The following is a 23,075-nucleotide window of genomic DNA, read 5'->3' on the forward strand; positions in this document are numbered from 1 at the left end:
TTCTCACCTTCAGAAGACTTGTAGAAGAGGATGAGTGACTGGTCACATGACCGTGCGAGCGATCAAGCCATGTAATTACGCCACAAATAAGCCTTGTAATGAAATTCCCAGACATAATAATGTGCGTTATTTATTGTGACACCCTGTGAATACATGTCAACAAGTCATTTCCATAATGGATTCATGTTAGACAAATGACATTTATTGTTCCTTGGAAGAGATCTCAGGGTTGTCATCACATTGATTGTTTGTCCAGAACAGAAGCCATTGATGACATCACAATATTTCATCTTTTATGTGCTTTGGCCTCATTGGCATGTTGGAAAACAGCTCTGCTTCACAATGTTTCCTACACGGACCGCTGTACTAAAGTGCAGTGCCCTACTAAAGTATTGGGACAGTGAGGTCAATTTTTTTTTTTTTTTTGCTGTGGACTGAAAACATTTTTGTTTGAGAGAGCAAAATTTCAGCATTTACTTCAAGGTGTATGTATGTATAGACTGCATTTAGAGGTGAAAACAGCACGAACACCAGATGGGAGAAAAACTGAGAGAAGATGGAAAATGATATGGAGCCGATATCTACTTTTTAAAAATTTTGATGTAAGTGTAGTTTGTGCACACCGGGAGGTAAGAAGGACTGGAACAAATTAGGATTTGATTGATTTGTCCTGATCAAATATCATGACATCACTACTACCAGAGAACCAGAGTATAGAGGGGGAGGAGCCGCCTGCTGTGGCCCAGCAAGGTGCACTGTATTCGAGCACACGCCCCGAGCAGCCGGTGTGACGCCACGGAGGTCTCTGGCAAACCTTTTGCATGTTTCAAACGCTGCGGCACTGGCGTTTCAGCTGGCTGATGAGGTGTTTTGTCTGCTCCATGGAGTCTGCTCCCCCTCATCGCAGAGAATTTGGTACAACTAGGACGTGAAATGTCTGAATTTTTTTTTTTTTACAAGTGGGCTCAGGGGAAGTTACGACAGGCCGTTAACGTCACAGGCAGGAGAAAAAAGGAGCACTTGATTTGCTCACCCTCACAGTACAGGTAATCTCGCTACTTGGAGCGTTTTTTTTAAACTATCCGTTCTCTGAGCTATCCTTCATGTTGTCGGTATGGCGTCATAATTCCCTCATATTGGCCTGATAATTGTCATGCACCCCTAATTTTGATATTGCGCAACAAAGCAGATATAAAGCTCGCTTGTTGCAAACTAGCAGACAAGTGTGTGTCTGCTCTGTGTGTGTGCGCGTGTGCGGTGTCGTTGTGGAAATGTCAGCACCGATCAGTGCGACCCGGCGAGAAGTGCTAACTCAAGCACAAGCTGTTCTGGGGCCGGCAGTGGGGTTCTGTGCTGGAGTGTAATGGTGACATCGTCTCCACACTTCAGCAATATCTGCTGAGTCCTGGATGTGCCAGTAGATGCTGAGCCACCAACTTTGATGCTAATCACGTTTCTTCATTCTCTTCTCGTTCAGGAGCCAAACTCTCCATCGGGAAGCCCACCTCATTCTCCTCGAGGGAACGGTTTGGACCGGGCTCCTGCCCTGAGGAAAGACCTCCCAGGCTCTTCAGGCCCAGCAGAGACACCCACCACCCCAAACTCCTGTAGCCCCGCCCCAGGAAAGGCCAAAGATCCTGCACAGGCAAGACCTTGACAGCTAAGCATCTCTGCTTTACTTTATTAGGTACACCTGCACAACCTAATGACATGGAATGCAAGAGATGTATCATAAATGTGCCTTTATAAAGATAATGGTGTGCGTCAATCAAAACTATGCATTGTTCATACACGACTTTCTGCAGCTCTTGCATTGGATCCCCTTCGTATGTGCACATGTACCTACTAAATGTCCATTATTCAAAACAAACTCACACAACCTCCTCATAAGGAGCATCTGATATTCTCTCTTGGGGGTGTCACGAGACAGGACGATACACGAGGGTGGGCCTGAGTGAACCCTCTCCCTGCCTGTTTGGAGGGAAACATATGCACCTGGCAATATATGGATTATCCACTTCATTTTCATTTACTGTGTGATTCATTCATTCATAAGGGTCCCAGGCCTAGAGGCCACCAGAATGACAAGTCTTATTACTCTATTGTCTGTGCATTATGTTTTTTTGTGTTATTATTTATTGTTGGATTATCTACAGATGGACAAGTCCCAGTCGCCGTTGTCCAAGTCCAGCACCCCATCCCCATCCCACCGTGAGGCACTTACCCCAGGAGCTCCCGGAGCGCCAGGTCCGAGCACTTCCTGCCTTCGTCTGGTCAGCAAAGCGGCGTCCGCGGCGGACCCGCTCGGTGAGACTCGGTTCATCCGTTTGTTTAGCATTTGATGTTAAATCATGGTACCATCCTTACCAGCCAGGAGTCTTGTGTGAACCCGTCCTATATCCTCCCCCCCAACCTTTTCCCCTATCCCTCACTTAGTTAGGCTCTAACTTGGTTCAAGTAAAAAGCCAACCCTGGACCCCTGACCAATCACAGCGGAGTAGGCGTGGTCGGGGAGGAAGCTGTGTAATCCAAGAGGAGAAGAATGCAGATTTACCCTGCACACAACTTGAGATGTACAGTCGTCCTTCGCTATATCGCGGTTCCATTATCACTCTCATGCTATATCGTCTTATGTTTTTAGTCAAAACATATGGAAATACAAGCGATATGTAGTAATGACACAGAACATTGAGTCATTAGCTTGCGTGACATTGCCTTAACACTGCACAAAGTCATGAAGCCATGGCATGTCCCACATGATGGACCTTTGTAAACCGTTTTTACAAAGTAAAAACAAGATCAAAGCAAAACAAGATTTCTCGATCAGAGGGAAAAATGTTGTGTGGGTAAATGTAAAACCAAGTAAATGAATGAAAGTAAATGAATTTGTCCCAACAGTCATCACTGAGACGGTTGGTGGGTGCTCTTTAACACAGTTGAAAAGCAAGCATTGCAAGAAATGCTGCAAATGTTAGACGGTCCGAATTATGTGTGAGAAAATACACATCACAAACGACAATTCCACAACTTTACAACAGTGAAAAATGACATATTAAAATAACTATTGTGTTATTATGATATGTTTTTAGGATTTATCATAACGTTAGTGGTTTATTGGGTGTCCAAAAATGTTGACAATAATATCGTTTAGTGGCAATTTGTGGAACAACAAACGCACTATTGTACTTTTCTGAAAGTTAAAGTTCAAATCTGGTCTTGTGACTCTCTTATTACAAAGTCATAATCATGTTTTCTATGCTCTACCTGCCAAAATATTCCATTTATTAACATTGAATCCTACATCGCGGTCAGGTCTGGAACCAGTTAACCGCTATAACCGAGGGACGACTGTATACAGTATTTCATAGTACCCGACTGGGATCCATTATGAGCAGGATAGCACCCCTTTAGCGCCTCCGAGTTAGCCGTGAAGGGAACAAAGTGGGTCAAATAGAGTTGAATAAACAAAAAAAACTCTGTTCTTATCAGACCCTCTGTGACCATGCTTGTCTCGTTATGTCCTCTCCTCCTTTCCTTCCTTCCTTCCTTCTTTTCCTCCCACTCCCAGCGCTCCGCAGCCCCATGTCTGTGCCCCCCGGTTCATACCCGGCTCATTTTGGCGTGGTGTCCCACGCAGGACTGAACGGCGAGCTAGCCAGCCCGGGAGGGTTTGGCGGGGCTTTGACTCTCTCGCCCCAAATCAGCGCAGCGGCCAGCGCCTACTCCCGAAGCCCCATGGTATGTCACGACCTCATCATTTCTTCCACTGACAGCCCACTGACTCACTGAGTGTCACTGAGGTGTCCAAAGTTTTTGCACCGAGGGCTGAATTCTGAAAACTCAAAAGGGGGCACTGTTTTTGTTCATTAATTTATAACATTATCAGATGGTGCTGTGTTTCGACTTTTCTTTCTCTTCATTTTGACATGTACGGTAATCCCTCATTTATGGAGGTTAATTGGTTCCAGACCCGACCGTGATAAGTGAATTTCCAGCAAGTAGGATTCCTTATTTATAAATGGAATAATTTTGTAGTTATAGCATAGAAAACCTGTTTACAAACTACTACATGTGTTTTTTTTAACATTATTAGAGTCCACTGTGCATGAAATATATAGTGACATGACATGACCTGACCCATGAATGTCAGTTTTGCAATGGAACTGCAAGGCTGCACTCGCTGTCGAATCCCGCGCCCAAATCCTGACAAACTCACGCCGGACTGAAATGCTAACACCTAGCCCTGACGAACTGACGGCAGACTGAAATACTGTAGTTAGCATGCTAATTGTTATCATGTTAACACCTAGCATGATAGCGCTAAGTGTCAACATAAGATAATACCTGAAAAAATGGCAAAAATGCTAACATGCTAATGTTATCATACTAGCAATGCTAACATTCAAACTGTTAGCATGCTAACACCTAACATGAAAGCACTGTCTATTTAAGTTTAGACTTCTGAAAATAGTATAAAATAAAATAAAATGTATTTTTTAAGTCTCGTGCTTGTGCTTGTGTCACCAAACAATTACTGACACCTAGTGGCCAACGTAGAAAGCTACATTCACAATTTGAATGCATCTTCTTCATTGTGTTTGTATTTTAGTATATTTTGCCTTCACAATGCTTAATTTAGGCAAAAAATACATAACTTTGGGAATCAAAATGCATTTGTTAGTAATAATAGGTTGTTTTCAACCATGAAAAAGCATGATTTATTAACTCATTCAATCGCAAAGACGTATTTATACGTTTTTTTAAACCCGAACGCTCGTTCCCAAACATTTTTTGTGCAAGAAGCAACAAGAGGTGATGATGCAAGTGCACAATAAACGAGATGACTTTTCACACACTTTTAAGCCATAAAAACAGCCACAAGTTAGCAGAAGTGCATTGATAAGAGCTCGGCATCTTTTGCACATATTAACACACTTGACAGCAAGGAGGAAGTGAGAGAGCGTGGAGGAGTGTAGTGTGCAGAAGGTTACGCATTGTAGGGACATTTTTATGCACACGCGTGCATGCGCGCACACACGTGCACACACACACAGTGTACCGTTTTTTGTGTTGTTTATGTTGTGGTGCAGTTTGGTCGTTATGAATCATAATTTCACAGTTTTTGTCCCCCACACCCACCAGGTGGCTTACGACTCTCGGTCTCACCTGAGGGCTTCAGGCATGTCGTCCTCTCTGCCGGGTTCGTCTGGTGGCAAACCGTGAGTTTTTGTTCATATGGTCTACCTTTTGGCCTTAAAAATCTGATCGAAAGTAATTATTTTATACCTATTTATTTATTCATTGCTATTTATTTATTTAATGAATGCTGTTTATGGTTATTTTTATCAATCATACATACAGTATAATTAATAAATAACATGTAGAACAGTGGATTCATAAAATAATACTAGAAACTACAATAAATACTATATATTTTAGTTATTTCAATTTTGCTCGTTATTTCATAGTTTTTCAGTGTATCTAATAGCACAAATACAGATTTAATATTTCATAATGCTGCAGTGCATGAAGTAGTTTCTACCTTAATATTCAGAAAATAAAAGTAAAACCAATACATTTTGTTTTGTTTCCTCATGTACTATACAATAAATATAATTTCTACAAAGCACGTAGAGAAGCGTGTGCATAAAAGAATCCTAAGAAATGCAAGAAATAAAATATTTGAGTTGAATATATTTTTAATCCAGTAACATGTACTTGATTTATTCAGTAACACAAATGCATATTTATTTCATGTCCTTCTACTTCATGTTGCTGCAGCGTATTGGAAAAGGTTATGAAACATGAAATGAATCAGTCACCCATCAAAAGAGGGGGTGGGCGGGATCAATGTACCTAAGAAAGTGTGTGGTGAGCGTATATTGGTTTGAAATCATCAATAAAAGTCCAGACTTTACAGTATAGCAATACAAGAAGCAATCATGTGCCTTATCTCCCGGCTCTATGTGGTACCGTGCAGGGCCTACTCGTTCCACGTGAGCGCAGACGGGCAGATGCAGCCGGTGCCCTTCCCCCCCGACGCCCTGCTGGGCCCGGGCATCCCTCGCCACGCCCGGCAGATCCACAGCCTGAGCCACGGCGAGGTGGTGTGCGCCGTCACCATCAGCGCCTCCACGCGCCACGTCTACACGGGAGGCAAAGGCTGCGTCAAGGTGTGGGACATCAGCCAGCCTGGCAGCAAGACTCCTATGGCCCAGCTGGACTGTCTGGTACCGCTTCTTCTTCTTCACACTTTAGCACTCGTATTACATCTTAATATTCTTAGAAGAGTGATCAAGTACAGTGGAACTAGTCGATCCACTCATCAGCTAATCAAAAGTTGAAGACCACAGCTTTGAAAAGGCAAAATGTTGGTAAAAATGTGTATTGAATGTGACTTAGTGTCAGGTATTCACACTGTCATGATCTCTTGATGGCAAAGGCAACAAAGCTTTCTGTCTTTGAAGGCGGTGGTATTGTTGAGCTGCATAAGCAAGGCCTCCCTCTCGCAGCGCGCCATTGCTGCCGAGGTTGGACGCAGTAAGACAGTCATTTGAACCTTCTGAAAAACATCCTGAGGCTTGTGGAACAAAAACATCAAGTGGTAGTCCCAAAAAAATGAGCCGGAGGATACCATTGGCTGTCCGTCAAGACACGGGACCATCCTCGGCCCAAATGAAAATGGTTACGGGTGCTGAGTGCAGTCCAATAACCATCAGACAAGAGTTTCAACAACGAAAAAGGTCTTCAAAGGCCTGGTCTCCTTCAAGTTTTGGAATTTGCAGAAGAGCACCAAACATGGGACATTGAAAGGTGGAAGAAAGTTTTATTCTCCCTTGATGGTCCTGATGGGTTCCAACGTTACTGGCATGACAAGGAGATCCCACCTGAGATGTTTTCTACCATCATGATCCTTCAATGGAACAATGCAGCTTCAGGTTGTGCGGGGGCGTCAAACGACAGGCAGCTATGTGGAGATGTGGCCGGGGTCATCCCTCATGACTGTGTGGTCATGACTGGCTTTTTAACAGGACAACGCTGCACTTCACAAAGAACTTCTTCCAGAGGAATAAGCTCACTCTTTTGGACCATCCTGCATGCTCCCTCATCTAAATCCAATGGAGAACATTTGGAGATGGATTTACAAAAATGGACATCTGTTCCAGTCATTGGATGCCCTCAGTGAAGCCATCTTCACCACCTGGAGCAACATTCCCACTGGCCTCCTGGAAACACTGGCATCAAGCATGCCCAAACCATTTTTCACCTCATTAACAAAAATGGCACAGCTACTCATTACTCACTCCTGTTTTTCTATTTTAGGGTACTTTTGAGGTATGGTCTTAAACGTTTGATCAGCTGATGAACAGCCTATTTCACTTTAATGCTTCTTGGCAATAAATAAATAGCAGATAAAAATAAAAATTCTGTCAGCAAACTGCAGTATATTAAAAAATTCCACCTTATTTTCTGTTCTCTTTATATGACTGAGGAAGTAAATGTGCAAGCAATGGCTAGCTTCGGTTTTGGTTACGTCGCCAACCGCTGATGTCGACATGAGTCAGCCAGTCCGATGGCCGTCGACATCAACGTGTTCCACAGTGCCACCAAATCTAACTGCTCTTTGTTCCTCGTGTTCGATCAGAACAGGGACAACTACATCCGTTCCTGTAAGATCCTCCCTGACGGGCGGACCTTGATTGTGGGCGGCGAGGCCAGCACGCTGTCCATCTGGGATTTAGCCACACCGACCCCTCGCATCAAGGCAGAGCTGACGTCGTCGGCCCCGGCCTGCTACGCTCTGGCCATCTCTCCCGACAACAAGGTGTGCTTCTCCTGCTGCAGCGACGGAAACATCGTGGTCTGGGACCTGCACAACCAGACCCTGGTCAGGTAAGAGACAACCAGACCCTGGTCAGGTAAAACACATCCAGACCCTGGTCAGTTAAGAGACAACCAGATCCTGGTCAGATAAGAGAAACCAGACCCTGGTCAGTTAAGACACAACCAGATCCTGGTCAAATAAAACACAACCAGACCCTGGTCAGTTAAGAGAAACCAGACCCTGGTCAGATAAGAGACAACAACCAGACCCTGTTCAGTTAAGACACAACCAGATCCTGGTCAAATAAAACACAACCAGACCCTGGTCAGTTAAGAGAAACCAGACCCTGGTCAGTTAAGAGAAACCAGACGCTGGTCAGATAAGAGAAACCAGACCCTGATCAGATAAGAGAAACCAGACCCTGGTCAGTTAAGAGAAACCAGACCCTGGTCAGATAAGAGAAACCAGACCCTGATCAGATAAGAGAAACCAGACGCTGGTCAGATAAGAGAAACCAGACCCTGATCAGATAAGAGAAACCAGACCCTGATCAGATAAGAGAAACCAGACCCTGGTCAGATAAGAGAAACCAGACCCTGATCAGATAAGAGAAACCAGACCCTGGTCAGTTAAGAGAAACCAGACCCTGGTCAGATAAGAGAAACCAGACCCTGATCAGATAAGAGAAACCAGACGCTGGTCAGATAAGAGAAACCAGACCCTGATCAGATAAGAGAAACCAGACCCTGATCAGATAAGAGAAACCAGACCCTGGTCAGATAAGAGAAACCAGACCCTGATCAGATAAGAGAAACCAAACCCTGGTTAGTTAAGACCCAAGCAGAGCCTGCTCAAGCAAGAAAAAACAGATCCTGTTCAGGTAAGAGAGTGGTGTTTGATGCCTTGCCTCTGCAAGGAGACAGTGCGGGCGAGTAGCTAAGAAAAGCATAGCTGAAGGGTGTGGGAATATTTTAGGAAGTGGTGTTGGGTTTGTTAAAGGAGGCATATGAACGAGCCATCAGGGATCTAAATTGACAGCAGCAGACTTCACATTCTGCCAAGATTGGACAAGAAGAGGAATTGAAAGTGAGGGATGTTGTGCTCAGGAGAGGAAATCAGTATGGAGTGGGCGGGAAGAGGGCAGGAGAGGCCACATATGGTAGATTGAAGGTTCCAAATCTATTTTGTCTCACAAGCCAAGGACAAAACTGGCTGACACGGGAGGTTTGAAGGTGAATAGCTGGCGTATGCATATGTGCTCCTCCCTGCAGGCAGTTCCAAGGCCACACAGACGGAGCCAGCTGCATCGACATCTCCAACGATGGCACCAAGCTGTGGACGGGAGGACTGGACAACACGGTTCGCTGCTGGGACCTTCGAGAGGGACGCCAGCTGCAGCAGCATGACTTCACCTCACAGGTACACGTCCATAAACCCTTGTTGCTGGGCAGACTTCACACAACCCCAACCACGGACACTAAACTCATTTGGTTGTTTGGGTACAGGTTAGGGTTTGGTTTAGGGTCGGGTTTTGGCCCTGGGTTCGGTTTGGGGTTTGGCTTTGATTTTGGTTTTGGGTTCTTCTGGTGCAGCAAGCTAATGGACTACTTTGTTTACTGACATTTACTTGTTCAAAAAATAAAGTTCTAGTAATGTAAGAAAACTGTGTTAAGCCTTTTTAAGATAAGATCATTTCCATAAACATAACACAGTGGGTCAGACATTACGACCATTACCATACTGCCTTCCTTATTACCCCCTCAGCTTCATCCTCAGAACTTACACCTAAATCACACCTAAGTCAGTCGACACATGAAGGACGTATCAAATACAAGCATAAAAAGTTTACATACAAAATAATTATTCAACGAGAAGAACTCCTTACTTTTATCCCTGTGGTTGTCTTGCACACTGGAAGGGGCGTTGCAAGGGAGGGAGAGAGTAATGAATCTCAGTAATGAGAGCACTACACGAGTTATCACTGTCCATTTCATAGGAGCAGGTGTTGTTTTCGTCAACGATTACGAGGATGAAATTACTTTGTTGACTAAGCTGTCTTTCATGACCAAAATGAGACGGTGACGAGCGACGAGTCGCGTGTGAGTTTTCGTTGACAAGACTGGAATAAAATGTTAGTGGCTGGTCTATCCACAGTGGTCCCCGGCGTTTTTTGACCCAGGGGCCGGCTCGTGTTCCCACAAATGACGTTTGATGTTTGATGTGTGTGGTAAAAGGCAGCGTGCGAGCATGAATTACTTTGAGGTTGTGAACAGAACAAATATGCACATTAGCACTCAAGAAGGTCATCAAATCTGACCTTTATGGATTCCCACACAGTATCAGTATTTGGGAGCAAATATGAGGTGAAAGAAAAAGGCTAAAAATACAGTATACTTAAGTGCACAAATTGAAACACAGCCCCTAAACAGGAAAAACAGAAAGCAATAAATGCATGGAAGGTGTATCTGTGCAGCAGGGGAGAAAGTTAGCACGCCCACAATGGTGTGTTCAAGGACCGTCAGGGTCACAACATGTACATGCAAAAAATATATATTATATTATATTATATTATATTATATTATATTATATTATATTATATTATATTATTAAAATAAAATAATGGCCTTTATTTCCAAAATTGATTTGCATTTACATAAAAATGGATGTGATTGTTTACAAATGTATTTTTGAAGTGTTTGAGCGGGTATTTTACTTTTTAAGGTATGATATCGGTACATCTGATTTTGTGTACCGACAGGCGGGGTACACCCTGGACTGGTGGCCAGCCAATGGCAGGGCACATATAGACAAACAACCATTCACACTCACACACATTCATACCTATGGACAATTTAGAGTCATCAATTAACCTCACCTGCATGTTTTTGGAATGTGGGAGGAAGCCGGAGTACCCGGAGAAAACCCACACACACACGGGGAGAACATGCAAACTCCACACAGAAATGCCCAAGGGAGAATCCAACCCAGGTCTTCCCGATCTCCAGGCTGTTACTGTGTTGGCCAACGTGCTAACCACTAGACCACCAATACTTATTGGAATAAATGGTGGTTTCTCTTTTTATTATATCATTTTTTTACAAAAACCAGACTAAAACTTTTGGGAGTTTTCATCGACTAAATCTGGACTAAAACAAGATGACTTGACTCATTTGTAAATAACTACATGAAATTTTATGTACCGCAGATGCATATCAATCTTGACTGAAACAAGAAGCATTTTTGTCCAAAAACTAAGGCTAAAAGTAAAATGGCTGCCAAAAACAAGACTGCTTTTCACAGATACCATGTTTATCCTTCATGATGGTTGTGTCAGTCGCAGCAGCTCACAAGCTACCAAGCATGCGGCCAATGTTAGCACAGCATTTTTCCACTTTCAGAGCATTTGACATGTCTAATTTATAATAATAAATCATATAATGCATACCTAAACAATCACTTTTACTTTTACTTTCCTTTTCGTTGACGCATGGCTATCAGAAGAGTCTGCATCACGCTTGGGAGATCATTGGGAAGCTCTGCCTTAGTAGCTTCAAAATTCTTCAAATCTTCTTCATTGGTTCCAGATGTGGCTGCGATAAGTGAATGTCTGCAAAGTAGAATCCGATGTTAATAAATGGAAGACTTTCATAGTTATGGCATAGAAAACCTGTTTACAATCTTCCAAATGCGCTTTTTAACATTATTAGAGCGCTCAAGACAGGAAATAACACCCCTATATTCACCTTTACATTTCTATCTGCTGGCTTTACACGCATATTACCCAACATAGCAGACAGAATGACAGTAGATAGACCGTGTAAGACGTAAATATGGTGAGGGAGTGATAATCGAACCGCGCTATTGCGAGGGATGAGTGTATTTCTTTCCAAATATGAGCAATAAACACCCAGGATCTTTTACTATCTCATGGCATCATAAAAGTAGCATGGCTACCCGTGGAGCTCATTGCACTTGGTTTGTTAGCAAGACTAGTTTCAAAGTAGTCTGTGGGAGGGAAAAGGGAAAACCCCTTAAACCACATGACACGCCCCCACACACACAAGGAATGTGTGAAAGAGTAGAAGATAAAGAGGCGGCGTGCGGAGATATGACAAGAAAAGGTGAAATGGGAGAAGATGTCAGGAAATGAGGGATAAGGGAGGAAAGGAGATAAGGATGATGAAAGAAGGCCAACATGGGAGAAGGAGAACAAGGGAGGGAGGAAGTGTGGTGGAGAGCGTATTAAGTGGAGCGTATTGGGTGAATGAAAGGGGCTGAATCTGAATAAACGCCAAGGAAAACATCTCTTCATGTGACTTCATCTTCCGGTCCGGTCCGGTCCGGTCTTGTCTCTGGGTTTGCTGTCCCACCGGCGAGTGGTTGGCTGTGGGAACGGAGAGCAGCAACGTGCCAGTCCTGCCCGCCTCCGAGCCTGACAAGTGCTCCAGGGTTAGGGTTGGGGTTTCATCCAGGGTCATCCAAGTTTGGGTTGGGGTTAGTGTTTGGGTTTGGTCCAGGGGTAGAGTTTGGATGAGGTTTGGGTTTTGTCCACGGTTTGGGTTGGGCTTTGACTTTGGGATAAGGGTTGGAGTTAGGTCTAGGGTTAGGGTTTAGACTAGGGTTGGGGTTAGGGTTTGTTTGTTTGTTTTGCTTCTCTGGCGACCCACAGTCTACTCGGGGGGGTTGCCCCTGGGTGGCATACAGTAAGGCTCACAGGCCACTAATTGAAGGCTGTAGGGTTCTGGTTAAGGGTCAGGACGATGGCAATGTTGTCATATTTTGCCTTGATCCTGTCCAGATCTTCTCTCTGGGTTACTGTCCCACCGGCGAGTGGTTGGCTGTGGGAATGGAGAGCAGCAACGTGGAAGTCCTGCACGTCTCCAAGCCTGACAAGTACCAGCTGCACCTTCACGAGAGCTGCGTTCTCTCGCTCAAGTTTGCATACTGTGGTAAGCACACACACACACACACATTCCTGTCCTTGTGTGTTAAAGCAGAGGTGTGTGTGTTTTTTCAGGCAAGTGGTTTGTGAGCACAGGAAAAGACAACCTGTTGAATGCGTGGAGGACCCCGTACGGAGCAAGTATTTTTCAGGTGCCTTCCTTTCCACTCACATTCTAATGCTAGCAATGCCATTAGTAGCCCATGTCCTTGAAAGGTCACAGCCTCACACGTGCTCAGCTGGAGGTCACGCAGACCATCACACTTGTGTTGCCTCCAGGGAGCGCGTGTGTTGCTGCACACGTGTCTGCTCATCGTGGAAGTGAGAAGCAAATGTGTCTTGTATAACAAGTGACGAGTCATGTCTTTTATCTGCCGCTGCCTGACAGTCCAAGGAGTCGTCATCGGTGCTGAGCTGTGACGTCTCTCCGGACGACAAGTACATCGTGACGGGCTCCGGGGACAAGAAGGCCACGGTGTACGAGGTGGTGTACTGAGAGCTGCGGGACGGGAGGAGACCGGGCGGCGACTCTGGGATGCTTTTCTTTTGATTTTATACCAGAAGGGTGGAGAGGGCAGCCGGTTGCCTTGACGACCGCATCAGCAGCCCGGTCCTCTCGACCCTCGCACGTCACACCTTCTTCACCCGCCCAGCCTCAAGATAGCGGAGGAGCGTGTGTGCGGAAAGAATGTCAATGAAATTGGGGGTGGGGGTTGGCTAATTAGGGTTCTTTCCTGATTAAGAGCTCAGCTGGGGGGGGGGGCAGAGGAGGCATGGAGCGCTGCTGAGGGCGAGCCAGGCAGGAGCGTTGATAGCGCACCATCGATTCATTAGGCAGACAGAGGAGGCTTTAATGAGGATGATGCCGAGAGGTGTCACGAGCCGGGGGGGGGCACACGCCAAGGTGCACGCCACCAGGCAAGAAAACACACACACTCCCCTCCAGGTCAGTGAGGGAAAACACACACTAATTAAAGAGCGAGCACAGCATCCTTACTTAATATCTCTTTTATTTGCTTCAGACAAAAGGCAGCGTCTAATGAGGAGCAGCGTCTCCCAGGACACACACACACACACGCACACACACACACACACACACACACGCACACACGCACACACAAGGACATCACACAGGCCTCTTAATTCCTCCAGATTGTTCTCCTGACAGCCACAACATCGCACACACGCTCATTAAAGGCTGCGAGATGAAGCCGAGCCACACACCCAACCCCACCCCAACATGAAATGTTATGCAACTTGTCGCTCTATGTGTGTGTGTGTGTGTGTGTGTGTGTGTGTGTGTGTGTTTTGCATCAATAGCCTGCTCGTGTGATCCCAGTGAATATTTCTTTGATACTATTTTCTATTGATTGACAAGTGTACATCTGTGCTTCACATGCTAACACTCTTTTGCTTTCTTTTGTCAAACGACTGCCTGTCCAACTAACGTACCTTTTATGTGTTCAAGGTTGCCTGCCACTGTGCTGCAAAACACAAGCAAGGTGTAAACATCTAAAAGCGTCCTTGGAGTCTTTGGTGATGGTGGGGGTGGGGGGTGTACAGTACAGCATCACCACAAGACTTTGTTGCTTTTTTGTGCTTTCCAAGATCGCTTTTTAGTCCTGAGCGTCATCTCATGACAATCTAGTAGGATTTTAAAGAAAACGTCATGAAAATCCCTCGTTCATCGCGCTTTATTGACCCGGCAGCGTTAAATGAATTTATATGTGATTCAGTGTTAATAAGTGGGATATTTTGCTAGTTAGAGCATGGAAAACCTGTTTATCACTTTCTAAATACGGGTTTTAAATGTGTTCGAGCCTTGTAGACATGAAAGAACAGCCCAATAGTCACCTCTACACGCCTGTTGTTCTCATTGCTCAGGTTACAGGATCACTGCAGGGACAGAACAGACGGCCGCTGCTAGCATAGCAAGCTAGCTAGTTAGCCTCTTCAATTAAATTGTCCTAAGCCTACAAAAGGTGTTTCAAACCGAGTGGGAACCTGTTTATGACTTTCTAAATATGTTTTTAACATTATCAGAGCATTAGAGCCCCCTAACAGTTACTTTCACACGATTATTCTGTGTTTACGTCACATTGCTTAGGCTATGGGATCCATGCAGGGACATAACGGACGGCTGCCGCCAGCATAGCAACGAGCAAACTAGTTAGCCTCTTCAATTGTTGTAAAGTTAAAAGCAACTTTCCCAATATGGGTTTTACCATTCATAGTAGACATGAAATTACACCCCAATAGTCCCTTTTTAAACTCCTATTCTTCTTCACTTACTTGTCAGGCTATGGGATCACTGCAGGGACATAACAGACTGGCGGCGTTAGCATAGCAAGCTAGCAAACTAACTAGTTAGCCTCTTCAATTAACATATCTCCCCCCCACGCCCAATTTATTTATTCTAATCTGAAGAAATTGTTTGAAATTATTGACAATGTTTTTTGTTGGCCTTATAACAGTTTCCTATGAGAAATAATGAAAATAGATACACTGTATAGACCTGATAGGACAGCCCTTTTAACTGCCATACATGAATCTTTCAAGATTCAAGAGAGTTTTATTGTCATATGCATGGTAAAACAGCAGTTATACTATGCAATGAAAATCTTATTCTGTTCATTCTCCCAAGAAAAGAAAGAAAACACAAGAAAGAATAAGAACATAAGAAACATAAACACATAAACATAAATACCAAGAAATTAAGCAACAACAACAGAAGAGACATATTCCACTATAAAACCCTCATTATGGGTTTAAGATAATGACAAAAAATTGTTTTGTGTGGACCTTGTAACAAAGTTTCCTCTCAGAAAGTAAGGAAATTAGATATACTGTATCGACCCGATAGGTCGTCCTGTCAGACCCTTTAACTGTCATATGTACATATTTGCACTATAAAACCCTCATTATGAGTTTAAAATGATTACAATTTTTTGTGGACTTTGTAACAAAGTTTCCTATCAGAAATAAGGAAACTTGATATACCATAGTGACCCGATAGGATGACCCCTTTTAACTGTCATACATACATATTTCCATTATAAAACCCTCATTATGAGTTTGAAATTATGACAATTTTTTTTTTTGTGGATTTGTTTCCTGTAAGATATCATGAAAATATACTGTGTTGAACCCGATAGGACAGCCCCCTTTAACTGCCATACATATTTCCACTAAAAAACTTTCATTGAGTTTACAATTATGACAAAAAAAGTGTTTTTTGTTTCTTATCAGAGGTAATGAAAATTGATATTGATATACCATATTGACCCGATAGGACAGCTTGCTTTTTAACAAGGTTTTTAAGTGCAAGTGTAAAAAGAAGTTAGGCACTGTATCATAAAACTATGATTTTCAGGCGTAGGAGGAGGAGCCCTGAGGCTTTTTGTTGTTGTTGTTTTAACGGCCGTGCAAGTGGAAGAAGAAGTGAAGCGCCGTACAGTGGAACTGTACAAACGTTGTTGTCCTGAGCAGCTGCGCCGTGGTCGTAAGCTCCCTGCATGAAAACCAAAGAAACACTCGTGGATGCTCTGTGAGCCGAAGTCGTCGCTCCAGATTCCAAATGGAACGTTGATTCTTGCGTTGCGTCCTAAGTTTTCGTATGATTTCCTACTAAATTCTTGTGAGGATGTCGCCATCAAGGGGTCCCGCTTGGGAACGCTTTCATTTCCTTTTTCCTTTCAAAGGCCAAGGAAGCTGTGTCGCCCACTGCACTGTCTTCCCTCCCATGTGCTGTACAAATACTACATGATGTGTGGAAAATAAACCTACCTTGTGCTCATCCTTTACTGCATTTGGTGCTTTGCTTTATGGCAGGGGTGTCCAACGTGCGGCCCGCGGCACATTCTAACAATAGAGTTGGACAGGAATTGGTTTGGTTTTTTTAAATCAAATATGAAAAAATCACTCATATTACAAGAATAAAGTCAAAATATTAAGAGTAAAAAGTTGTGATCTAACGAGAAAAAAAATGTAATTTCATGAGATCACGTATTATACGGAAAAATAACATTTTGTTAGCATAAAGTTGAAATATTGAAGAAAAAAGGATGTATTTTTTTTTAAAAAGTAATATGAAAAACAATGCTTAAAGTTGTAATTTTTTAAAAATTAGGCTGTTGAAAAAGTTAGGATGTTTGGAGAATAAAGTCAAAATGATGAAAGTCGCTATTGCGGGAAGGAAGCCAACATTACGAGACGACAACCGACGAGAGGAAAGTTGGAATAGAAACTTAGAACTTAGAGAAAAAAAGTTGGAATCTAACGAGAAAAAGTTGTCATTTCATGAGAATGACGTCGTATTATGAGGAAAAATAAGATTTGAGAAGCATAAAGTTGAAAAAATGTGAAAAACGAAACTGCGCATAAACTCTTTTTTAAGAAAATATAATACAATTTTTAGAAAATTAGGTGGAGGAAAAAAGTTATATGTGTGAATAAAGTTAAAAATATGATGGTCATAACATTACAAAAATAATATTTATGAAGAGTATTTGAGAAGAAAGTTTAATATTTTGAAAAACCCCCCCAGCAAAAACAGGTAAAAAAAAAAAAGTGAAGTTGATAATAATCGGCTTTTTCACCGCTATGACAAAGCTGAGATGAAATATGTAACTTCTTAGCTGAGCGCCGTGTGTTCTTTGCTGCACTGCAATCACGAGCGTCTGCCTCATGCGTGGGAGACGTAACGAAGGGAAAAAAGTTCAACAAACCAGTGATATCCTTCCTCGGTATCGTGACATGCGGCGGCCTATCCTTCCGCCCTACGCACATAACTGCTTCCTTCTTTTTCTACAGTGTACTGATACCGCTGATTTAGTTTCTGATCTGATAGAGTAAAATTCAGGCTGGTATCAGCGATACCGATCCAACACGCAAGTACCGAAATTCAGCTAAGGTGCCTGGTAAACTTTAAGTAGCAGCGTATTTCATAGCATGGCACAATGAATACATGTAATTCATTTACTAATTAAATGAGTTATTCATTTCAATAAATTAATAACTTAAAAAACGAAAGTCATTTATTTAAAACCCTGAAGTATATTGAGGTAGCAATATAGCCAAACTTAAACAACAGAAACAATAGGGGCGAAAAATCATATAAAATATCTAAAAATGGTATTTTAAAATAAAAAAAAGAAAATATGTAAAATAATAAAAACAATAAAATAAATGATTAACTAGAAAAGCACGCAGAGCGCTGACCTCCACCAAGTGTCATAGTTCCCCCTTATTGGGATTTACACCATTAATCCTACATTTATTTCATCTACATATTTAAATTGCTAATGTTATTATGATAGCAATGCTAACATCTAGTGCTATGTAAGTGTCTAGCTATGAAAATGGCAAAAAGAAATGCGACTATGCTAATGTTAACATGCTAGCTATGCTAACATGTAAACATTAACATGCTAACACCGAGCATGACAGATGTGTCTACCCATGAAAGTAGCTAAAAATGCTAGTGTGTTTAACATTAGCATGTTAGCATTGCTAGCATGGTAACACTTAGCATGGTAGCGCAATACAGTATGTCGAGAAGGCTAAATGTCCTAAATGAGTTGAGAATTTTGACTATGGAACAGTCTGAACTGAGCTGAGAAATGTGGAAGTAGTAATTGGTTGGTAATTGGTTTTAGGGAAAAGGGTGAATAGTGGGAAAATTTTGAATATTGGATCACCCCCAAAATGTAATCAGTTCTTCCATATCCCATTTCTGACAATTCCTGAAAATTTCATTCAAATCCGTTCAGAGCTTTAAGTTATTTTGAACACAGACAAACAAACAAACAAACACAAATGCCAGCATAAACATAACCTCGGAGCGCAGTGCTTGGCGGAGGTCATTTTGAAGAACTACTATAAGAATGAAGACTTTATTCATAATTCACTCAATTCACATTCAATGGCTCTGTGTACGATCGGTCAACAAACGTTTCGGACAAACTACCTCAAATAAGTATCAAAAGTATCAATATCTTGATTTGACAATTGATTTCAGAGCATGAAGAGCTGGTATCGGAAGTATCAATCCGTGATCACGTAACCAGGAAACACGAGGACACCTAAAAGTCCAACCGGAGCAAAAACAGAAGCATTTTTGCCTTTAGAGAATTTTATTTACACATCCATGTACTGTAGAAGCAAGGCTGACAATGCAGTTGGGAAAGCAGTGTGCCGACGTGGCCTAACAAAGACGACAGAAAAACAACAAAGCAGCAAATCAACAGGATCCTTGCTTGAATACGTCGCCTTCCGGTCCAGCTTTGCTCTTGGAAAGTAAAAAAACCAGCAAAGTCAACGCTTCAGTGTGGTGGAGATGATACAATCATGTTGCTGCTCAACTGAAGCACAAAAAAAGTCGAGCTGGAATGGATCAGACCTCGTGGGGACACAAGCCAAGCCCATCAAGAGTCTCTGATCCAGCTTGAACTTGTCTTCGTCCCAACTCCTTGTGGTCCAAAAAAACAAATAAAAAAAGACTAAAAAAATATGTTGGATTTTTTTTCTAATTTCTTGTCCACTACAGAGGTTTTATTTTGTTAAGAAAAAGCAAAAGCAAAATCTTTGGAGGAATCCCACAGTTGCACAGCTACCCACTAACCAGCGTTACTCTCACTCTTTCTCCTCACTCTTTCACAAACAAAACGAAGTAGTTGACTTGAGCGTCTCGTTTCCACCACCACCATCACGACGACGACGCGCTGTACAGTCACTCGTGCAGTGGGCAGGGCCTAAGCCCCGCCCACTACTTTTAAAGCAGTCACTTCAGTAGATGACTTCATACACTGTCGCCTTCTTGTCTCCTGAGCCCGTCACAATGAACTGGTCATCCGGAGAGATGTCGCAGCTCAGCACCGACGACGACTCCTTAGACTGAACACACGCACGCACACAAGCGCGCGCGCACACACACACACACACACACACACACACACACACACACACACACACACACACCATTTAGAGGCAAGGTTCCGTGGTCCTGAAGGTGATGTTTGCGGAGGTTACCTGAAATATGCTAGAGCCGTAAGGTGTCCGCCATGCATTCAGCAGGTTGTCTTTGCCCGTACTTACAAACCATTTACCTGCAGGGGGCGCACACATGCCCATTAAAGAGAGTCTAACTCATGCTGCGTTCAAGGAGGAAGTCTGACATTTCAGTGGTGAAAAAGTGCTTACCACAGTATGCAAACTTGAGCGAGAGAACGCAGCTCTCGTGAAGGTGCAGCTGGTACTTGTCAGGCTTGGAGACGTGCAGGACTTCCACGTTGCTGCTCTCCATTCCCACAGCCAACCACTCGCCGGTGGGACAGTAACCCAGAGAGAAGATCTGGACAGGATCAAGGCAAAATATGACAACATTGCCATCGTCCTGACCCTTAACCAGAACCCTAAATCCTGGCCTGTGAGCCTTATGCAACCCAGGGGCAATTCCCCAAGTAGCCCAACCCTAGTCCAAACCCAAACCCTAGACCAAAGTCAAAGCCCAACCCCTACCCAAACCGTAACCCTGGAGCAAACCCCAAACCCAACCCAAATCCTGGACCAAACACAAACTCTCACCCTGGACCAAAAACCTAACCTCAACCTAACTTTACCCCTGGACTAAACCCAACTCCTAACCAAACTCTAACCTTGGAACAAACCTCAACCGAAACACAAACTCCAAACCAAACACAAACCCCAACCCCTAACCCTAACTCTAACCCTGGACCAAACCCCAACCCAAATCCTGGACCAAAAACAAACTCTAACCCTGGACCAAACCCACACCCTTGTACCAAACCCCAACCCAAACCCTAACCCTGAAGCAAACCCTAAACCTAACTTCAACACTAACTCTAACCTTAGACCAAACCCAATCCCGACCCAAATGGACGTGTACCTGTGAGGTGAAGTCATGCTGCTGCAGCTGGCGTCCCTCTCGAAGGTCCCAGCAGCGCACCGTGTTGTCCAGTCCTCCCGTCCACAGCTTTGTACCATCGTTGGAGATGTCGATGCAGCTGGCTCCGTCTGTGTGGCCCTGGAACTGCCTGAAGGAAAGAACACACAATAGAGGACTCTACTCGACTGGAGAAGCATCCATCTTGCAAGGGGAGACGCTGGATGGCTACCCTCTCTTACCTGACCAGGGTCTGGTTGTTGTCTCTTATCTGACCAGGGTCTGGTTGTGTTTTATCTGACCAGGATCTGGTTGTCTCTTAACTGACCAGGGTCTGGTTGTCTCTTAACTGACCAGGGTCTGGTTGTCTCTTATCTGACCAGGGTCTGGTTGTCTCTTACCTGACCAGGGTCTGGTTGTGCAGGTCCCAGACCACGATGTTTCCGTCGCTGCAGCAGGAGAAGCACACCTTGTTGTCGGGAGAGATGGCCAGAGCGTAGCAGGCCGGTGCCGACGACGTCAGCTCTGCCTTGATGCGAGGGGTCGGTGTGGCTAAATCCCAGATGGACAGCGTGCTGGCCTCGCCGCCCACAATCAAGGTCCGCCCGTCAGACAGCAGCTTGCAGGAGCGGATGTAGTTGTCCCTGTTCTGATGGACCCGCCCACAAGTGTGTTAGCAAAACCTGCATGCTTTCCATTATTCATACATATGAAGATGTAAAATAAAGGAAGTGAAATAAAGAAGAAGCGGTACCAGACAGTCCAGCTGGGCCATAGGAGTCTTGCTGCCAGGCTGGCTGATGTCCCACACCTTGACGCAGCCTTTGCCTCCCGTGTAGACGTGGCGCGTGGAGGCGCTGATGGTGACGGCGCACACCACCTCGCCGTGGCTCAGGCTGTGGATCTGCCGGGCGTGGCGAGGGATGCCCGGGCCCAGCAGGGCGTCGGGGGGGAAGGGCACCGGCTGCATCTGCCCGTCTGCGCTCACGTGGAACGAGTAGGCCCTGCACGGTACCACATAGAGCCGGGAGATATGATGGTCACCTTGTAAAATATTGATATAATTATACAGTATTTACTATATATTCAATGAAGGCAGAAATGACTTAATGCACTGCAGCATTATGAAATATTACATATCTATTTGTGTTCCATAAATATTGTTTTACATTTAAAAATAATCAATAACATTTGAATAAATATACATATTTTGTAATAAAAAAATATTTGATTGCATTTATTTTATGCACATACTTCTTTACATGCTTTAGGGAATAAACAAAACAAAACATGTATTTTATTGATTGATTTGACAGGGGTGTGGAAAAGTGTTTGCCCCCTTCCTGATTTCTTTTTTTGCATGTTTGTCACACTTCAATGTTCCAGATCATCCAACAAATGTAAATATCAGTCAATGACAACACAACTCAACACTTTATGCACTTTTTAAATGAAACTTTTTATTATTAAATGCAAAGCTACATGTCCCTGTGTGGAAATTGTCATTGTGTCATTGAAATTGACACTGGGCACAAACGAGTTCCAAGACCAAAACCACTGCTGAACAAAAACAACATTAAGGCCCCAAAACATCTTGATGATCCTCAAGACCTTTGGGAAAATACTCAAATGTTTTTGGAAGCTGTGTGTCTCTCAGAAAAAGACCATGATATCAACAGTAAAATGTGGTGGTGGTAGTGTGATGGTCTTCAGGACCTGGAAGACTTGCTGTGATAAATGGAAGCATGAATTGTACTGAAGGAGAATGTTGGTGACCTCAAGCTGAAAGCAACTTGGGTTCTGCAGCAGGACAATGATCCAAAACACACCAGCAAGTCCACCTCTGAATGGATGAAGACTTTGGAGTGGTCTAGTCCAAGTCCTGACCTGAATCCTATTGAGATGCTGTGGCATGACCTTCAAAAGGAAAAGCCTCCAATGTGGCTGAATGACAACAATTGTGCAAAATTGCAGTGTTATGAAAAATTAAATATGCATTTGTGTTTTACAATTTTTACATAAACACTAAAAAATAAAAATAATTTAAAAAAGATTTGAATAAATAAAATACATATTTTTGTAATAAAAAAATTTGATTTATTACATTTATTAGGATTATTATTTTGTGCGCATGCTTCTCTACAGGCTTTGGAGAAATGATAGCTGCAAGATATAATATAGTACAGAAGGAAATAATACAAAACATGCAGTTTATTGATTTGACTTTGTATAGATAGAAACATTTGTAATAGCTTGATTTATTATATATGAAATGAAAATGCAGCATTATGAAATAGTAAATATGTATTTGTGTTTGATAAATATTGTCTTACATTTCAAAAAACAATTAACATTTCAAGAAGAAAATATATATTATTGTAGTTATTAGTATTGAAAGTTCATTA

The 23,075-nt window shown here is 43.2% G+C and overlaps 2 protein-coding genes across 11 annotated transcripts in view; one reads left to right on the forward strand and one right to left on the reverse strand.

Annotated features, from left to right (window-relative positions):
- The window catches only part of tle2b (TLE family member 2, transcriptional corepressor b), a 113,840-nt gene extending 97,275 nt beyond the window's left edge, over positions 1-16,565 (forward strand). For 6 of the 7 annotated variants that reach the window (XM_054789657.1, XM_054789655.1, XM_054789658.1 and 3 more), the window contains 10 exons: positions 1,478-1,645; positions 2,157-2,307; positions 3,569-3,738; positions 5,143-5,219; positions 5,981-6,230; positions 7,646-7,893; positions 9,097-9,244; positions 12,624-12,774; positions 12,843-12,919; positions 13,156-16,565. In XM_054789657.1, coding sequence (XP_054645632.1) covers positions 1,478-1,645; positions 2,157-2,307; positions 3,569-3,738; positions 5,143-5,219; positions 5,981-6,230; positions 7,646-7,893; positions 9,097-9,244; positions 12,624-12,774; positions 12,843-12,919; positions 13,156-13,263 — 1,548 coding nt within the window. In that variant the 3' untranslated portion in view covers positions 13,264-16,565. The remainder of the gene's footprint in view (positions 1-1,477; positions 1,646-2,156; positions 2,308-3,568; positions 3,739-5,142; positions 5,220-5,980; positions 6,231-7,645; positions 7,894-9,096; positions 9,245-12,623; positions 12,775-12,842; positions 12,920-13,155) is intronic. The other variant, XM_054789660.1, reaches the window with a different exon arrangement.
- A 1,538-nt stretch (positions 16,566-18,103) lies between these two features.
- The window catches only part of tle2a (TLE family member 2, transcriptional corepressor a), a 69,399-nt gene continuing 64,427 nt past the window's right edge, over positions 18,104-23,075 (reverse strand). For 2 of the 4 annotated variants that reach the window (XM_054789652.1, XM_054789649.1), the window contains exons 15-20: positions 21,425-21,674; positions 21,072-21,319; positions 20,674-20,821; positions 19,968-20,118; positions 19,797-19,873; positions 18,104-19,661 (exon numbers count right to left, since the gene is read on the reverse strand). In XM_054789652.1, the coding sequence (XP_054645627.1) occupies positions 19,554-19,661; positions 19,797-19,873; positions 19,968-20,118; positions 20,674-20,821; positions 21,072-21,319; positions 21,425-21,674 (982 nt within the window). In that variant the 3' untranslated portion in view covers positions 18,104-19,553. The remainder of the gene's footprint in view (positions 19,662-19,796; positions 19,874-19,967; positions 20,119-20,673; positions 20,822-21,071; positions 21,320-21,424; positions 21,675-23,075) is intronic. The other 2 variants (XM_054789651.1, XM_054789650.1) reach the window with 1 other exon arrangement.

Source organism: Dunckerocampus dactyliophorus, chromosome 10 (assembly GCF_027744805.1).
Source record: "Dunckerocampus dactyliophorus isolate RoL2022-P2 chromosome 10, RoL_Ddac_1.1, whole genome shotgun sequence".
NCBI classification, from domain to species: Eukaryota; Metazoa; Chordata; class Actinopteri; order Syngnathiformes; family Syngnathidae; genus Dunckerocampus; species Dunckerocampus dactyliophorus.